This window comes from Balaenoptera borealis (assembly GCF_965194805.1).
Source record: "Balaenoptera borealis genome assembly, chromosome: 16".
NCBI classification, from domain to species: Eukaryota; Metazoa; Chordata; class Mammalia; order Artiodactyla; family Balaenopteridae; genus Balaenoptera; species Balaenoptera borealis.
Window position 1 is genome coordinate 40398618 of NC_138872.1, and position 18042 is coordinate 40416659.

Sequence of the window (18042 nt, forward strand, 5' to 3'; positions counted from 1 at the left end):
CTGCAAGCATTTCCCACGCTCCAAGGCTGGGGTCTGCTGTCCCCCCCCTGCCAAACCGCCCACACCTTTCCAAAGTGACAATGCTGAGCTCTTGGGCCTCTTGACTTTTAGGAAGGGAAATCCTTTAAAAAGCCCAGCTTTTTAGAGCTTGTTTTTTTTTTAAACCCCTGAAGCCAGGTGGCCTCTGTCCCAAGTGGATTGGGCTCTCCATTTGAAGACTGGCTTCAGGCTGTGGAAGTGAGTGAGGGGGAAAAAAAAAAAAAACAATGCACAAAAGAGAAAGAAATAGCCTCCAACTCCTGAACCCAATCTCCATATTAAATTTAAAACAAAACTAGAAGTTGGGGGTTTTGGCAACGAATAAATAAATAAATAAATCACTCAGGAAAGAAAGTAAATCTCCCAGGAGAAATTCAACTTGAACTTCGGTATCCTTGGCTAAGTTTCTGGTCTGCAGCTGATGGTCAGATAGCAAAGACAAAAGTCTCTAAAATAAACTCATTATTAGGCTCACTGCATCAATTCAGGACCACAGTGGCTATTCACCACCAAATAGTTCTCTTTTCTGGGTCAATCTGAGATCTGTATTCATTTCAACCAATGTATTTATTTCTTTTCTTCCATTGAGGGAGACTCAAAAATAGTCATCTAAAGACCTTTTTTTTCCCCTCGCACAGACTTATTTACACGGCCGTAGACCTCTTGATACAATCAGATGAGTTGGCCAGGGCTGCAGGTGTTGTACGTGCTTCTACTTCTGATTTCCCCTCCTCTGTTTTTCCTAAAATCCTTTTGGAATGGCAGGCCTGGCCAAGTAAGAACCAAGAAATCTCTGTGCCCAAGAGACGGGCCCACACACTCCAGGGGACAAGCCGGTATTGTTCAGATTCTCATGGGGGCCCTGCAGTCCCTATCATGAGCTAGAGTACACCAACCTGCCCTTGGGCTCTGGTACCACTTTTTGTTGACCAGGCTTGGCCTCTATGGCTGCATGCAGGTTCCTCAACCACTCTATGCCTCAGTTTCCTTGTCTATACAATGGGAATGATAACACAACCTGTGAGTAGTACCTCTGCAGTACAATACTCTGTAGTAGTAGGGTTGTTGTGAGGATTACATGAAATCCTCCATGTGAAGCACTCAGCACAGAGACAGGAATATGGGAAGGTTCCCCAGACTGGTGGATGCTGGTTGGTGATGTCAGTGGGCGTGAAGATGACAGAGGAAACGTATAAAATAATTAAGAATCAGGAGTTTTGAGTCCAGCTCTCCACCTTCCTTGCTGTTCACCTCAGGAACGTGAATTCTCTAGGGCAGTTTCTATGCCTGAAATGTGGGTTTAACTTGTGTAGAACAAGCAATGATATTTGAACAAGCACGCTGCAAATCTCAAAGCATTAACCACACTTACTGGAGCTGCCAGAGTTGTTTTTAGAGCATCATTGGGTCTGAGAGGGAGGGATTATATATCTTCCTAGTCCTTTGTGTTCTTTCTTCGGCAATTGTCAAGGAAGAAGGGGTACATAATCGGGGGTCTAACCCTTTGCTGGAGACTGTCGTCCTGTCCCCGGATGCTCTGTGCTTTTGAGGAATCATTTCACCTCCCAGGCCTCATTTTCCTCTCTGGGAAATAAATACAAACCCAAATCTGCCTAGTCACCATAGCTCTCAAGGCTTAGAGGACCAAGTTAGAAGCTTCTAGAAGATTCTCCTGAGTTCAGAAGGTCAAGGCTTCTGTATTCCCAGTGTCATTAGTTTGTTAATCAGTTAGACTAAGAATTGTGTTAGTTTCCCAGTGGAAAGTGCTTTTCAGAGCAAGAGTAAAGAGTTTGTTTCTAATAAATGTTTAAACTCTCAAGAGGAAGAAAGAAACAGGTAATATTGCAAAGGATTTTATCCTCCTTTGCTAATTTTGGATGGAACTCTCCAAATTGGCACCTATTCTAGACTCTCTTTCTTAGAGCTGACAAGATTCTGCCAGAAGTTGGAGTTGGGTCTTTTGGAAAAGTTCCCTTTCTTTTACTATCTTGATTCATGGTACAGAAAAGTCCAGAAGAAACCAATGTACTAAGGATGCTTCAATTCTGTGTATTAAGGATGCAAAAGCATGGTAAGATCTATCAGCTTGGAAATCTGCTGTGCTCACTACCACACCTTCAGCTCATCACACCTATTATTGTTCAAGACATTTTTAGGAACAGATTCTTTGATGCTCAAGAACATGTAAATATAATAAGAGCAACAGGAAACATAAAACTAATCTGCACCATTCGAGAAGTCATGATCGTGCTCATTAAGTCTTTTTAATTGGATGCCTATGAAATTTCAGGCTCAAGATTACATTTCTTCATTTGATGTCTGTATGAGGTTTCCATATTCTTAACTGCAGGGAAGGGTGGATCCTAAGGTTTGTGTGTTTTTTGTTTTCTTTTTTTTTTTTTAATTCAGTTGGAGCAGTGGCTAAAAATGAAAGGGGAAAAAGAAACCTCTAAACTGATGAGATTTAGTCATCAATATAGTTTTTGGAGTAAATTCATATTTTGCTACTCATTGCCTGGCCAGGCAACAAATCTATTTTGTTTGGATCTGAGCAGTAGTTTGCGGGGGGAAAAAAAATCATACTGACGGTAATAGCTTAAAACATGAAATTGTTTTGATTCCCAGCTTGGAGAAATTGCAGGGCACGTTTTGTTTAGGCAATCCCTTTGACTCCAGTCTGGATACAAATGGAATACCAAAACTGTCCAGCCCATTCCCCCTTATCTCCTACCCAGAGTCTGATTTCATTACCATAATTGCAGGCTTGCCTGGCTCTTGGCAGCTTCTCCCCTCCAAAACCCTTAATAGCCTTGCAGACGATTGTTGCGGCTCAGTTGTTCTGTCTGCAGGCACAGGGGGCCTGGACTGCAGAGGAGAAAGGTTATTTCTTCAAAGGCTCGGCATCACCGCGTCACTGCCCAGCTCGGGTCTGCGCAGCCCAGCTGTGTGTTTCTTCCGCATTGCCCTTACAGCGCTGCGTGTGGGTCCAGGTCCCCATCCCTTTCCAACAACCATCCCTCCAGCAAACAGCAATGATACAGGGCAAATGATGTAATTCATTCTTTTCTTTTTTCCTTTTCGGGGATTACTAAATGTTCCATAATTATTTACAAATATGCAAGGGATGCTTATGAGACTGGGGTAATGGTGGTGGCATGGAAGCAAGCCAGTGGTGCCCTTCTAGGCATTCCACACCAGAGGAAGAGATGCACTCGGCCTGCCACGGCCCAAGTATACTCCGGGATGGAAGGCCACACCCTTAACTTTGTGTCTGGGCCACACCCTTAACTTTGTGTCTGGACCACACAAGGCCACAGCCAAGGCCCACCATGAGCTGGGCAACTTCTTTTCAATGTCAAAGCAAGTAGAATTCAAACCTTCCCATTCCTAAAACAAAAGGAAGGGTCTGTTTGTCTCAGGGATTGGCACAACCTGGTGCAATGTGGCAGAGTGTGTCAGCAAATCTCTCAGATGTCCGGTTAGGGCAAAACTGGAAAAGCATCTGCCCAGTACATCTTGCGCTGATTACTTGGAGCGCATGTTTCTGATTCATTTGCACATAACTCATCCAGGGGGTGTTGCAAGAGCTATGCGATGGCCAAAGGAACCCAAGGAGTCTTTTATTATGTTTTTTAAACAAGTTTCTCTATGTTGATTGTCTCTCGGAGCCAAGAAGCTGCATTCTTTCAGCCCCGTGACTTCCAAACTAGGCTCCATAAATCCAAGAGCAAGTTCTGACCTTGACTCTGGGACTATCTGCTCTGACCTTGAGGGTCAGTTAAGGAGTACGTGCTGGGTCTGGACTAGGGGATGAGTGAAACTCACAGCTGTGACATCCTGGACCTTGAGGACCTTGTGCTCACATCTCTACACGACTTGTGGCATCCAGTCCCACCAGCATCAGTGGCCTCTTTGCTCACTTGGTCACAGGAGGGGACACTACCTCGGTGACTGACTTTTGGAGAGGCAGTATGGCAAAGTCGGTAAGAGCATGGGCTCTGGAGCTAGACTACCCATGGCTGCCAGTTACTAGCTGTGTGACCTTAGGCAAGTTGTTAACTTCTCTGTGTGCCAGTTTCCCTGTCTATAAGAAGCTGTCTAGCAACCACTCCAAAACTTAATAGCTTAAAGCAACAACCACTGGATTGCTCACGGTCCAGTGGGTCAGGAGCTTGAGCAGGGCTCAGCCGGGATAGCTCATCTCTGTTCCACGTGGTATCAGCTAGGGTGACCCAGCTGGGCTGGAGGATCCAAAATGGCCCCCCACACAAGACCAGGGCCTCAGAGCTGGCTGGTGACTGAGAGGACTCTTTGATCTCCTCTGTGTGCCCTGCCTCTTCACATGGTGGCTCTGGGAGCAGTGGTCTAGGCTGGGCTTCTGTACATAATGGTAGGAACATTCCAAGAGAATGAAAATGGAAATTGCAAGACCTGGTAAGGCTTGTCACATTGTCACACCTAACACATTCTACTGGATACAGTGAGTCACAAGGCCAACCCAGACTGACTGAAAGGGAGGGGAAACAAACTCCACCTCTTGATGAGAGGGGTGGCACACACATACCAGAATGGGAGGAATTGCTGGGGACATCTTTGGAGATCAGCAGCCACAGAGGGCCAATCAATAGAACCAACTTTATAAGGCTGTTCTGAGGATTAAATAAATTAATATATGTAGAGCCTTTAAAACAGTCCCTGGTGCAGAGTTAGTACTCAGCAAGTGTTCAGTTTTCTTATAATTATTTTTGTGCCACTTCAAGAACATACACGGTACGTGTTTACTCCTTGAGTTAAAGACTTCCCAGCAACATAGTCGTCAGTAAATCAGGGACCCTAGTGATGCATTGCTTCCTCCCAACCCGAGACCCGTGTGCATCAGTTCCTTTGGGCGTCCCTGGAGGTTTTCCATTCTGTGTCACCATGCAGCCTCAGCTTTCCTTTGTGAGGGATGCACATTTCCCTCCGTCCTCTCAGACTGTCTTCCAAGGGTCACCCGGCTTAGAGGCTGTTGACTCCTCATTGACCCTGGCCTGTTCTGAATTCTTCAGGTCACCATAGAGGTGGTGGACGGTCCTGACTCTGAAGCAGATAAAGATCAGCATCCGGAGAATAAGCCCAGCTGGTCAGTCCCATCCCCCGACTGGCGGGCCTGGTGGCAGAGGTCCTTGTCCTTGGCAAGGGCCAACGGCGGGGACCAGGACTACAAGTACGACAGTACCTCAGACGACAGCAACTTCCTCAACCCCCCTGGGGGGTGGGACCGTCCGGCCCCAGGCCACCGGACTTTTGAATCCACAGAGCAGCCAGAATATGGTGAGTCTACCACCCAGTAATATAAAATTGGTGGGGAGAATAAATGAGACGATGAGGCCCAGCGGACGTGGAGCCAAACAAAACCCCGTTTACAGTGTGTGGCTTTGGGTCTTCAATGAGGCAGACCTCATACAGACTCTGTCCGCTCTGTCCACAGAAGCCCCGAGAGGCCCCCAAAGCCACATTTTTCTAGAAAGACTATAATTTTAAAATAATACCAATTATCCTAGGAGAGAATTTTTTTTTTCAGTTAGGGGTCTTAGAGGTTCTGCCTTATTTTTCCCCAAAATTTTCTTTTCTTTTTTCCCAAAATGACAAAATCACCGAGTTCACTTCCTCATATGTTTGACTGTAAAAATTCATACTAAAAATCAATTTAGTAAAAGAGATGTACCCCGCTGTCTCCTTTGACCAGGCAACTGTGTTATGTTTATCGTAGGCAGTGGAGTGGCCCTTGGAAACCCTCATGGACATGTATGTCATGAGTTGTCAAAGCGAGGCCTCCCCACCAATAAATTTCAGGACCCCAAATTGGGACTTATAGTTTCCCCTGCTTTTAGAGTAGGATAGCTGAGATAACAAGCAATTTCTAAGTTCAATGACTTAAAATAATGAAAGTTCTTTTCTCACTTAAGCTGGGATGGGAGACAGGGTCAGGGGAATTCTGCTCCACTCAGTCATTCAGGGACCCAGGCTCCTTCCATCTTGAAGCTCCACCAACTGTGAGGGCCAGCAAATTATCCACTGGATGCTCTGCATCTGGCTGGCAGACAGTAGAGAGATAGAGCCTAGAAAAGGCACACACGCTCTTAACCCCCTCAGCCTGGAGATGACACACATCACATCTGCTCAAATTCTATTGGCAAGACCTCATCATATGGCCCCACGTAGATGCAAGGGAGGCTGGGAAATGTTTTCTGTGTGTCCTAGATGAAGAGGAAACAGATTCAGAAAGCATCTGGCCAGGCTTCATGAGGAATCAGGCAGTGTGCCTTGTGTTATAATAAGAGTATTTGGTATCTTACAAATGCATCCACCATCGTGATGTTCTTGTGGTTCAGCCTCAGCAGACTTAAGCGAACACTCTATGAGGATGACTTGTCTAGCACCATTTGCATTCTCACTCTTACCCCCATTTTTCAGCAAAAATACCAGTTGTATATTGGAGAGTCGTTTCTACCTGCTAATAGATGATCCTAGGCAACTTCCAAAAGAGTAAGACCATTTTTTTCCCAGCCGCATCATTTAGTTCTTCAACTGACATTGAACATATCTTATGCCCATCACTGTGCTAGGTGGTGGGAATCCGAAAATGATTAAGACACAGTCCTTCCCTAAAGAGCATCTCATCTATCTATGGACAAAAGGAGAAAAGTTAACTGATAGAGCAAAGGGTGCCACAGCAGAGATATACATCAAATGCTAGGGGAGCAGAAAGAGAGCTCCCAGACCCCACCCAATCAGGAGGCTCATAAAACCTTCTCCTTTCCCAGAAGAAGTCCAATTTATTTTCCAAGACAAAGGATTGGGAACAGTAGCCAACCTTTCTACAGCACTTGCCTTTCACAGTTCCTCTTCATAGCAGCTCTCACAGATTAGCTCATTTCATCAGCTCACTGAGGCAGAGACCCATTTTACAGATGGGGAAACTGAAGCCTGGAGAAGTTAAGCAAATTTGACCTCAAGGGTCAAGACCTAGGATCCATCTCAGACAGTCTGGGTCCAGAGTCTGTCCTCTTAACTACTATGTTATTCTGCCTCTCTGGAAAAATAAATAAATAGCACATCTTTTAGGACAGTAAAGTGTATCTAGAAAGGGACAGTTAGATTGGAAGATAGGAATGGGAGGAAAAGGCCAGGGTGGAACTGAACCTGGGTTCAGGACTAAAGCTGAACCTGTCTGCCCAGACGACATGGAACAAGGTCTCTCTGAGTGGGGCTCAGACCCTGGACCTCAGAATCCCTCCTTTGCCCATTAAAATTTAACACCCATCCTGAGCCCCAGCCCCTTCCCTATATACCAGTGGCTTTCCAGGTGTGGCTCCCAAGCCAGTTGATCAGCATCACCATGATAGAAATGCAAATTTTCAGACCCCACTCCAGGCCTACTGAATCAGACTCTCTGGAGTGGGTCTCAAAAGTCTGTATGAACAAGCCCTCCAGCAGGCTCTGATCTGGAACAGTGGGGTCCAAAGCACCAGTGTTTCTTAGTACGGTTGCTCATACTCACCTAGGCAATTTTTTAAAAATCCCGATGGCTGGACTTCTCTCTAGATCAATTATCTTGGGATCTCTGGGGGTGGGACCCAATCATCAGAGTTTTTTTAAAGCTCTGTGGGTGACTCCAATGTGCATTCCAGGTCAAGGGTCACTGCTGTCCTTCTTCTGAATCAGAATGTGCAGGAGTGAGACCTGGGGTCTTTCTTGGCTTCTTTGTTTCTTTCTTTTTTCAACCAAGGTCAGCAGGTGATTCTCATGCTTACTAAAGTTTGAAGACCACCACTTAGAAACAACTTTTTCATCTAAAGCTTTCACAGAATATATTCTGCCAAATTTATGACCATTAAGAATACTCCCTCCATTTCAGTCTTGAGGGTAGAATTTGCTTCTGCTGGGGCAGTTACTGTGGCTACCAGAGCCACCTTCACCCCATCTTTCTAGATCTATAATACCTAGGGAGTGAGTGCCCTGCATCTGGATCTTACAGCATCCCTGGGTCATGGGGAAACTCCCATCTTTGATGATTTCAGAGTCTCTCTTAGTAACGTCACCATCATTAGACTAGACGTCAGGATTGCTACTTTATAAAGAAAATCTTGTCCCTTATGATACCTCTAAAGCAGTGCTTCTCAGACTTTTATGTGCACACAAATCACCTGGGGCTCTTGGTAAAGGCAGCTTCTGAAGCCGTAGATGCCGGAAAGGGCCGGGAGCCCCGGTGAAGCTGACACTGCTGGCCCTCGGACCACACTTTTAGAAGCGAGACCGTAGGTGTGTAGCTCACACGCTACGGTCACTCAGTAGCATTTGCAACATGGATGAATAATTACTGCTTCTCAGTCTGACTCACAGGGAACATGTGATTTCCAGAATTCTTTACAGCATCAGATGAGCTAAGTCCTCTTTTATTTCAATCAACGAGAAAGTATAGAGCAATTTCTAAGTATTTATCCCTGTGTCGGGTGCTGTGGAGGATACAAGGAGAGAATATACAGCCCAGGAAGGTGAGGTCCATGCAGTGGCAAAGCAGTGCACGTCACTGAACCTGAGGACTTGCTGCCTCGTCTGAGACCAGCTACAATTGTCACAGGAACTGGGCTTAGTGGAAGATGTCGATCTCAAATATTTGAAGGTAGGATTTTTAATAAGACTGTAAATGTCTGTGGCCAAAGAGTATTTCAAAAAATCCTAGATGAATAAGTAGAATGTAACAGCATCTGTAGAATAAATTATAAAATACACAACAGAAGATAGTTAGACCTAATTTGTGATTGAGTCAGCTCAACTTTGGACCGTATGTGTTTGAGATACTTAAGGTATCATCCAGGGCAAAGAAAGAGTCCAAATAAATATTTTTCTTTCAAATAGTAGTATACCATTCCCCAGATTGCTCTGAATAACCTGCATAATGAAATCAGATGGACACGGCTTAGTGTAACTGGGCTGGGACTCAGTTCTTTGCAATTCTCTGATGGGTCATGGCCTTATTTTAATAGATCCCACAGTGATTTTTTGCAAGGGTTTTTCTTTGTAATGTTAAATTATGGCCACATAAGTGAGTATCTTAAGAAAGGGCTGCTGGGGCCGGAATCAAAGTTCCTGGAATATCAGGATATAGAACAGGATATGGCCAGAGCAGGCAGATCTCATATCTACTCACAGCTCTGCCAAGTTTGAGCTGTGTGACCTTAACCAAGTACCTTAACCTCTCTAAGCCTCAGTTTCCTTATCCATAAAAGGAGAGTGTTTCTATCTACCTTGCAGGATTGTTATAGGAGTTCAATCAGGGTGTGTAGACAGAGGAACTGGTTAAGGCAGGCCCTCAATAACTGGCAGCCACTATCATCTAGGATTAAGGTAGAGGCTTTCCAGTGGCCGAGCCAAGACCCAAGTCACTTCAGTTGTCCAAACACTATAACTGGCCCACAGAACTCTAGTGCCCTGAAAGTATATAATGACCACTTTAAAATTTCAAACAACATCCCTGTAACCCGGCCCTCAGCCCACTGCCCTGTGGATTGTTCTCTGCCCTCACCAAGCTCTTTGATGTCACAGATAGGGGCTGTCCAAGCACCATGTAAATGTTCACAAGGACTGTTTTCTGCTGTCTTTGTTGTCATCTTTGTAATTACTGCTGCTCAAGTTCATCTTCTGCTCTGAGTGATGCCCTGGTAGGTGAGCCAATGAGAACAGGCTTATTTTATTATAGCAGAAAGGAATACTGCCCTCAAAGCTTTGTCTCCCAGTCAGAAATTCCCTTTCTCTCCTGCAAACACATTAAACAAATAGAAATCCCCATGAGGAGGGGCTTGGATGGGGTGTTCATTGGGGGCTGTATGCTACAGACGCTTCCAGAGAATGGGCTGACGTGCCCACTTTTCCCCAAGAGGTTGTTTCACTTCGTTGCTAGCCCAATAGAAATGATCAGCCACATGGCTGTATACATGTTCTGTGCCTAACTTTGGGGGACCAGTATTTTAAAATGTTTGGAAAATAAATGGCTTTGTGAGCATTTAAAATAAAGACATGGCCTTGGTGTGGTCTTTTTCATGTTTCTTGTGCCAGGGATTTGTTGCATTTCTTGGATCTGTGGGTCTACAGTTTCCATTATATTTGGGAAATTTGGGGCCATTATTTCTTCAAATATTTTTTCTATTACCCCCACTTCCACCCCTGCCCTCCCACTTTGGGGACTATAATTACATGTGTATTTGGATGCTTTAGGTTGTTCCACAATTCATCAGTGCTCTGTTCATTTTAATCCATCTTTTTCTCCCTGTTTCATTTTGGATAGTTTCTATTGTTATGTCTTAAAGTTTACCAATCTTTTTTTTTTTTTTTGCCGTGTTGAATCTGCCATTAATCCTATCCATTAAAAAAATAAATAAACCTCAGGTTTAGTAGTTTTTAATCTCATTAAATGTGATTTGGATCTTTAAAAAGAAAAAAAATTTTTTTAAATAAATAAAATAAAATAAAGACACAGAGATAGCCACTTAGTGAAGTAATAAATCCGTCACAGTTCCAGGGTCTGCTAGCCATCCAGAGAGCATAGCATAGGGAGGGTTGTTATAGTGTATTTGTGACAGTTAGCTTTTGCTGCTTTAGAAACCGCCCCTAAAACTTAGTGGCTTAAAAGAACAAATGTCTTCTCTCTCAAGAGTCTGCAGATTGTCTGGACTGTTCTTCTGCCCAGGGCTGGCTTGGCTGGGGCTGCACAGTTTAGCATGGCTTCATTCACAATGATGTGGTCCTAGCTGGACAGCGTGGGGTGCTGGGATATCTGGGCCTCTCTCCTTCTGGTCCCTCACCCTCCAGGATGCTAGTCCGGGCTCTTCATGTGGTGGTGGAAGACTTCTCTACAGTGAGAAGGCAAGCCCTAATGCACAAGCACTTTTCTAGCCTCTGTTTGCATTATATTTGCTATTTTCTCATTGGCCAGAGCAAGTCACATGGCCCAGACTAGGGTTGGTGTGAAAAGGTAGTAACCAACGGGGTGGATACAGGGAGAAGAATTATGGAAGTCATTTTTCACATCATCAGACACAGTATTAGCATTCAGTAATTCAGATCCAAGAAACCAAAACAAGAAATTACCTCCGGCAGAGATTCCAAAATGGTATGTTTAATGCTAAAATCTCAAAGTTCAGGGATGATATTTCCCAAAATTATTTCAACAGGGAGGAAAGGTCGCCAGAAATTTCTAGACGGTTGAGGCCCCGTTGCTTCTACTGAGCCAAGCAGGACACCTCTTGGCATCACTGGATCATGTCTTAGGCCAGTACCCACCCCACAGGTGACATGGACTCTACCTGTGTGATTTAATCAGCTTTTTCCGACTGACCCACTGCCCCCTTCTTATGAGTCTAAAAACAGTACCATCTTTACTGGTGACTTTTTGGTCTGGTGGTTGTTCCCTTTTACAAAATCTGGTACAGGTGATTCACACAGGAGGCCCTGAGTGTGTTCACGTGAGCGTATAACCTGCTACACATGGATACACCGGCTGACAGGAGTGCTATCCTGTGATTGTTCCAGGAACATCCCTCGTGTTCTCGGAGAGTTTACCAAGAGGTCTGGGAGGGAGTAGCCACGGCCCTCTCCTCAGCGGTCTGTCCAGTTCCACTGCGTTGATGCCCAGGAGGAGATGGGAGAGACGGAGGCAGCTGATGGGGGAAGCAGGCCCACCTCCCTCACAAGAGGCAGTAGTTTCAAACATCTGCTTGGCCCTGTGGTTGGAAAACCATGTCTTAGAAGGAAATCAAAGTTTGGAAAAATCCCTTTGGGGAAGTGGGGAGAAACAGATGGGGCCCCTGGGAGCAGGTGAGGTGTGAGCAGACTCTTGGCTCTGGGTTAGGGAAGAGGACCAGGAATCCCCCCACCAACTCTGCATGATGGGCTGAGACTCGGTGGCCCTGGGTTTGCCTGAGTGGCATTCTGAGTGATCACCGTGTAAACAACGGCCTGGGAGCCTGGCACGGGGCCCACGGTTCAGGTAGAAACATGTGTGGACTGCATTCTTGCCAGGCCTTCATAATAATGATCACCGAGACCTGTTCTGAGCAGAGCGGACCCCTTCCCTGCAAGGCACATGTCTGGGGCTCTGTGCCTGGCCCTGGCAGAGGCCCCAAGTCTGGAGGAAGATTTGGATAAAGCAAGAAAAAGTAGTTCAGAGGGGAGATGCTGCAGAAAGGGTCAAGCTTTAGAGATCAAAGATTTAGCACTAGGGCCCAAGCTTTCCTTCCTCTTACCCTTATGACCTTGAATGGGTCACCCAAGCACTCCAGGACTTAATTTCCTTACTTTTAAAAAGAGGAAGTTAGTCTAGATAACATACCAACCTGTCTCACGGCTCTCACACTCCCAGGCCCCCCTAGTCTGGTCCACTTCTCCTTTTTCCATACCACTCATCGATTTCTGATATATTGTATAATTTACTCATTTTTTTGTGTTTATTGATTATTGTCTGAATCTTCTCACAAAAATATTAGTACCACAGTGCAGAGATCTTTGAAAGCTTTATTTAATGATATATCTCACATACCCTGATTTGTGCCTGGCACATAATAGGGAGGGGCTCAGTATTTGTTGAATGGATGTTGAGTGATGACCTCAAGGACCATTTCTAGCTTTACCATTATGTATCAGTTATCTACTGCTGCATAACAAACCATTCCAAAACTTGGTGACTAAAACATCAGCAGTGTATTATTTCTCATGATTCTGTGGCCCAGGAGTTCAGGTGGGGCCCCACTGGGCATCTCTTCTACTGCCAGTGGCATCAGCTGAGTTCAGCTGTCCACTGAGAAGTGCCTGGAAGGTCCAAGAAGGCTTCATTCCCATGTGTAGTGTTTTGGGGGCCCTTCATGTGACTCCTCTCTTTGTGTATGAAGGAACTGATGGTGGTCATTTTGGAAAATCCCTACCATATTATTCCATGGCTCCACACTCTGTGAATGTACACATTCTCAACAAGCACTTACTGGGCACCTTCTAGGGGGCAGGCCCTGGCCATGTGCCCAAAACCTCAGACAGAGTCCCTGCCATTACTAAGCTAATCCCTAAAATGAACCCTGGAGCCATAGGCTTTCAACTCCAGCTGGCATCTGGCCTCCTCTAACGGTGGGAACGTCAGAAATGGACAGTTGGCTGGCAGTTCAATGGGGGAGATTTGGGGACTCTTTGGCCAAGGCTGGTGACCACCTCCCTGGTTCTGTTCCAGATTCCACAGACGGTGAGGGAGACTGGAGTCTCTGGTCTGTTTGCAGCGTCACCTGTGGGAACGGCAACCAGAAACGGACCAGGTCTTGTGGCTACGCGTGCACTGCAACGGAATCTAGGACGTGTGACCGTCCAAACTGCCCAGGTGGGTTTACGCAGGGGTGTGGCTCCACATTCAAGGGCAGCTTTTTTTTTTTTTTTTTATCTTTTTATACAATTTTTAAGGGTTACACTCCATTTACAGTTATTACAAAATATTAGCTATATTCCGCATGTTGTATACAATACATCCCTGTAGCTTAGCTTATACCCAATAGTTTGTACCTACCACCCCCACACCCCTATATTGTCCCTCCCCCCCCCACACTGGTAACCACTAATTTGTTCTCTATATCTGTGAGTCTGGGGAAGCTTTTAGTTTATATTTAAAAACTTATAGAAATTGACTTCTTACAGGGCAACCATTTTCCTAAGAATTCTGACCAGACTGGGACAAGAGACGAGTAATGAGCTTAGTGGATGAAAAGATGGATTTTCTGAGCCTTATACACAATTGCAGTAACTGTGACTTAGAAGACAATGCCACCATGTACTTAATTTAAAGGAGGGACTCTGGTTAATTTGAGCCTTTGATGTGGGATGGGTTGTACCTTAAAGAGACATGAAGACAAGCGTTCATGGTCTAATAAGAAAGCCAGGACCAGAGGCTTAATGGCCGTCTACAGAAAAACCATGTGTTAGCCTGAGAGTTGCTGAAGGCTCTAGAGGGAGAAAATTGGGGCAATTTGGCAGTTAAGTATCACTTTAAACTGCATTGTCAGTGTTTTAAAAACTTAACTAATTACAAACTTGGTGAGAGGCCATATTGGCGTGAAAAATAATAGTGTCTATAGCAGTAGTTATCAAACCACGGCCCATGTCAGTATGGCCCACACGTTTTTAAAGGGTTATGAGGAAGGAGGAAGAGGAAAAAGAGAGAGAGGAGGAGGAATATGCAACCAAGCCCGTATGTGAAATGAACTTATTTACAAAACAAAAATAGACTCGGAGACACAGAAAGCAAACTTACAGTTACCAACAGGGAGGGAGGGATAAATTAGGAATTTGGCATTAACAGATACAAACTACTATATATAAAATAGATAAACAACAGGACCTACTGTATAGCACAGGGAATTATATTCAATATCTTGTAATAACCTATAATGGAAAATTATATATATATATATATATATATATATATATATATATATATATATATATATATACACACATGCATATGTATCTGAATCATTTTGCTATACATCTGAAACTAACACAACATTGTGAATCAACTATACTTCAATAAAAAAAGACCATATGTGAACCACAAAGCCTAAAATAGTTACTTTCTGACCCTTTACATAAAAGTTTACCAACTCCTGGTCTATAGTTTTCCATCTACCATGTGTTCCCCATGGTCAGGTAGAAAACCAGCCTAAAATACTATCTCAGGCTCTTCCAAGAAATCACACACTCCAGATGGCTTCCTCCGAAAGAAATTTCAGAGGCAGAACATTTGATCCCCACACCCCAGACTTCCTTTTTCTACCCCTAGAAACTCTGTTCTAAATCTCTCAGGCTGAGATTTAGAACAAAAAATTGGAAGAGCAAAGGGATTTCTGCAGAGAGAGAAGATCAGATTGGCAATGTGTGTGATAGCAAAGGGGTGTATGCAGAAAACAGGGCTGATGGTATGAGAAGAGGCAGTTCTAGCCCCCGTCAGCCATGCAGGTGGATTTCCAAAAGTGGAACAACCATCAAGATGCTTGTCCTGATCTTTCCGGTCAAGTCTGGTGGGATGGGATTTGAATGGGTAGAAATAAACCAATAAATAATAATAATATGAGAAGGGAGAAGAGGAGGAAGGCAGGAAGAAATGAAGAAGAGAAGGAGGGGAAGAAGAAGAAGATGATGATGAAGATAAGATGAAACAAACGAAAATGAAGATAAAGATGAAGGTGAAGATTGGGAAGATGAAGAAGGGAAAAAGATGATACCGAGGTTCATGAAGAGTAGGACTTTTTGAATATTTAAGTATCAAGCAAATTTCTAAGGTCTTTGCATGTGTTACTTCATCTAATCCTCACAATAACCTCATGAACTAGCTATTGATGATGGTACTCATTTGGCAGCTGTGGAAACTGGGGCACACAGGCTAACTTGCCTAGAGTCACACAGGCAGCAAGTGGTCCAGCTGGGATTTGAATCCAGGCAGTCTGATTCCAGAATCCATGTTCTTAACCATTAGACTCTTACACCTCTGTCAAGCGGAAGGGTATCGGGCTCAGCCACAGGTGAATACAGACAGCATTTAATGTCAGGGCTTGGGCGGGCTTGCTTATTGCTTTCTCTCCCAGAGCTGGCACCCAGACCTAAAGCAGTAGACCTAGATATCTTGATAGCAGGTATCTTCCCTGCCGCCATTTTGAATGTTTCCTTCTCGTTTTCTCTCACCACTGAGAGCAGAGTGGCCAGCAGCCCTGTTCATACCTTTTCTTCTCATCTGAACTTGCCCTCCTTCCATCCTTTCTGCCTTTCTGTTCTTGACTCCTCCAGCTTTTCAGGGCTCCCTTGAACATGAAGGATCTCCTTTTGCAGGATCTCTTTCCTCTTTTGGTGTCTTGACTCTCAGCTCTACTGGAAAAACTCATGGGACAGGCCATCTCCCTGGCCTGGCAGTGATTACACTGTAAAAGTTTGTCCCTTAGGCTGACCATACAAATAAGTGCTAGGGGCCTCACATAAAACCAGAGAGAGCCCCTTAAAGGAAATCAACTCATGCTTAGCAAGACAGTCAAGGTTCTCCAACAAATAATCCACGTTCCACGCTCCTTCCTCTCCTGACTGCCCCCATTTACAGGGGATTCCTGTTTGCAAAGGAAGCCTGGGTGGGGGTGGTCATTTGAGGAGGGGAGGGAGCCAGGAAGTTTGAGGCAAGCTAGGTTCAGTCGCTCAGAGCAAGTAATAACAAGCCCAGGTTATTCTTTTTTTTAAATGTTGAATTTGGGGGTTTTAAAAAAGTTTATTTCATTCAAGTATAGTTGATTTACAATGTTGTGTTAACTTCTGCTGTACAGCAAAGTGACTCAGTTATACATATATATATATACATTCTTTTTCATATTCTTTTCCATTATGGTTTATCACAGGATATTGAATATAGTTCCCTGTGCTACACAGTAAGACCTTGTTGTTTATCCATTCTATATATAATAGTTTGCATCTGCTAATCCCAAACTCCCAATTCATCGCTCCCCCAGCTTATTCTTTTTGAAACCTCATCAGCAATGCTATAAGTCCCAGCATATGAGAGATCAGGTCTTTGGCTATGGACGGCTGCATCCTCAAAATGAACTAGACAAATATTCAAGGGGAAAATGTCAGCCAGCACTTACCACTTGGTACTCTATGTGCCTTCTTTACACATAACTCATTTAACTCATTCAGCACTATGAGGTGGGTCATTGGTCCTCCCCATTTACAGATGTGAAAACTGAGTCACACAGATATTCCAGGGCTTGCCCAAGGTCACACAGCTAGTAATGATTTGGACCCAGTGAGTCAGTCCTTAAGACGGGTGTTGACCATGAGACAAGTTGTTAACCACTACGCTCTACAGCCTCTAGTTTAGTTTGCCATCCTGACACCTCTAGATAGACAGCCATCCTGACGTGTGTCCTGCACCACCCAAAATCCCATTCCTAGGCCCAAGGAATGAGTTCCTTAGGCACATTCAGGCACATTTGGATCTGATTTCATGCTGCAAATGGTATCTGGGGTTTTAATATATTTTATGCTCTCTACCTGCTTTTTACTGTTTCCTCTGTTGGCAAGTTTCTGCCCATGAGTAGTAATGAATACAAAAAAGGCTTTATTCAAGTGTATTTGTTTTTTTTATTTGCCAGTAGGGCGGGGGGGGGGGGGGAGGGCTGACTTTTTCCATATAACTAGGGAAAATGAGCTCCTGTCTGTGTTTAGGAATCGAAGACACCTTCAGGACAGCTGCCACTGAAGTGAGTCTGCTTGCGGGAAGTGAAGAGTTTAATGCCACCAAACTGTTCGAAGTTGGTAAGGAAAGTTTTTGGTTTTTTTCTTTTCCATCCAAATATTGATCTAGCATTTTGGAGATTCCTTCTGCCTTTGCCGTGCCATCCTTGGATCCATTTAAATGTTTCGTTTTCCTCTTACGGGGTCCAATTTTCTAAGCATACTTCTTGCTCGCTGAATATACACCAAGCAAGAGAGAGCAGCCGCCCCATTCCTCCTGCACCAGACAGAGCCCAGCAGCCCTGATGTATCTGCCCCGCCAGCCACGCAGTATCCATAGCATGCAGGCGGGACGCCCTGCCCCTAGCTTGGGATCCGTCCACACTCGGGCCTCGAGCCTCAGGGCATCTCTTCTCCCAACTCTCACCGAGTGTCCCCAGTAAAATCAAGATATGGTGATGTCAGTTTTCCAGCAGAAGGACGGGGGGGGTGGGGGGAGGAAGGAAGAGAACGGGAACTTTCTCGACATTATGCCTCCCCCATCTCACTCCCCGCCACGTGAATCTTTCGTAACACTTTGGTACACCCTGCTACTCATCTGCTAGAAAATGCTAGAGCAATTACAATGAACGGGGACCAAACAAAATTGAAAGTGTCTACTCAGCAAGGGGAAAGCTTGCTGAATAAAAATAGCTCCACCTGTTTCTGGATGTAATTCTA

The 18042-nt window shown here is 44.7% G+C and overlaps 2 protein-coding genes across 3 annotated transcripts in view; one reads left to right on the forward strand and one right to left on the reverse strand.

Moving 5' to 3' along the window:
- ISM1 (isthmin 1) overlaps positions 1 to 18042 on the forward strand; it is an 81564-nt gene that overhangs the window by 53803 nt on the left and 9719 nt on the right. The window contains exons 3-5 of the mRNA XM_082359133.1: positions 5088 to 5352; positions 13295 to 13438; positions 17314 to 17403. Coding sequence (XP_082215259.1) covers positions 5088 to 5352; positions 13295 to 13438; positions 17314 to 17403 — 499 coding nt within the window. The remainder of the gene's footprint in view (positions 1 to 5087; positions 5353 to 13294; positions 13439 to 17313; positions 17404 to 18042) is intronic.
- The window catches only part of TASP1 (taspase 1), a 378792-nt gene that overhangs the window by 34929 nt on the left and 325821 nt on the right, over positions 1 to 18042 (reverse strand). The gene's annotated exons all lie outside the window — the stretch shown is intronic.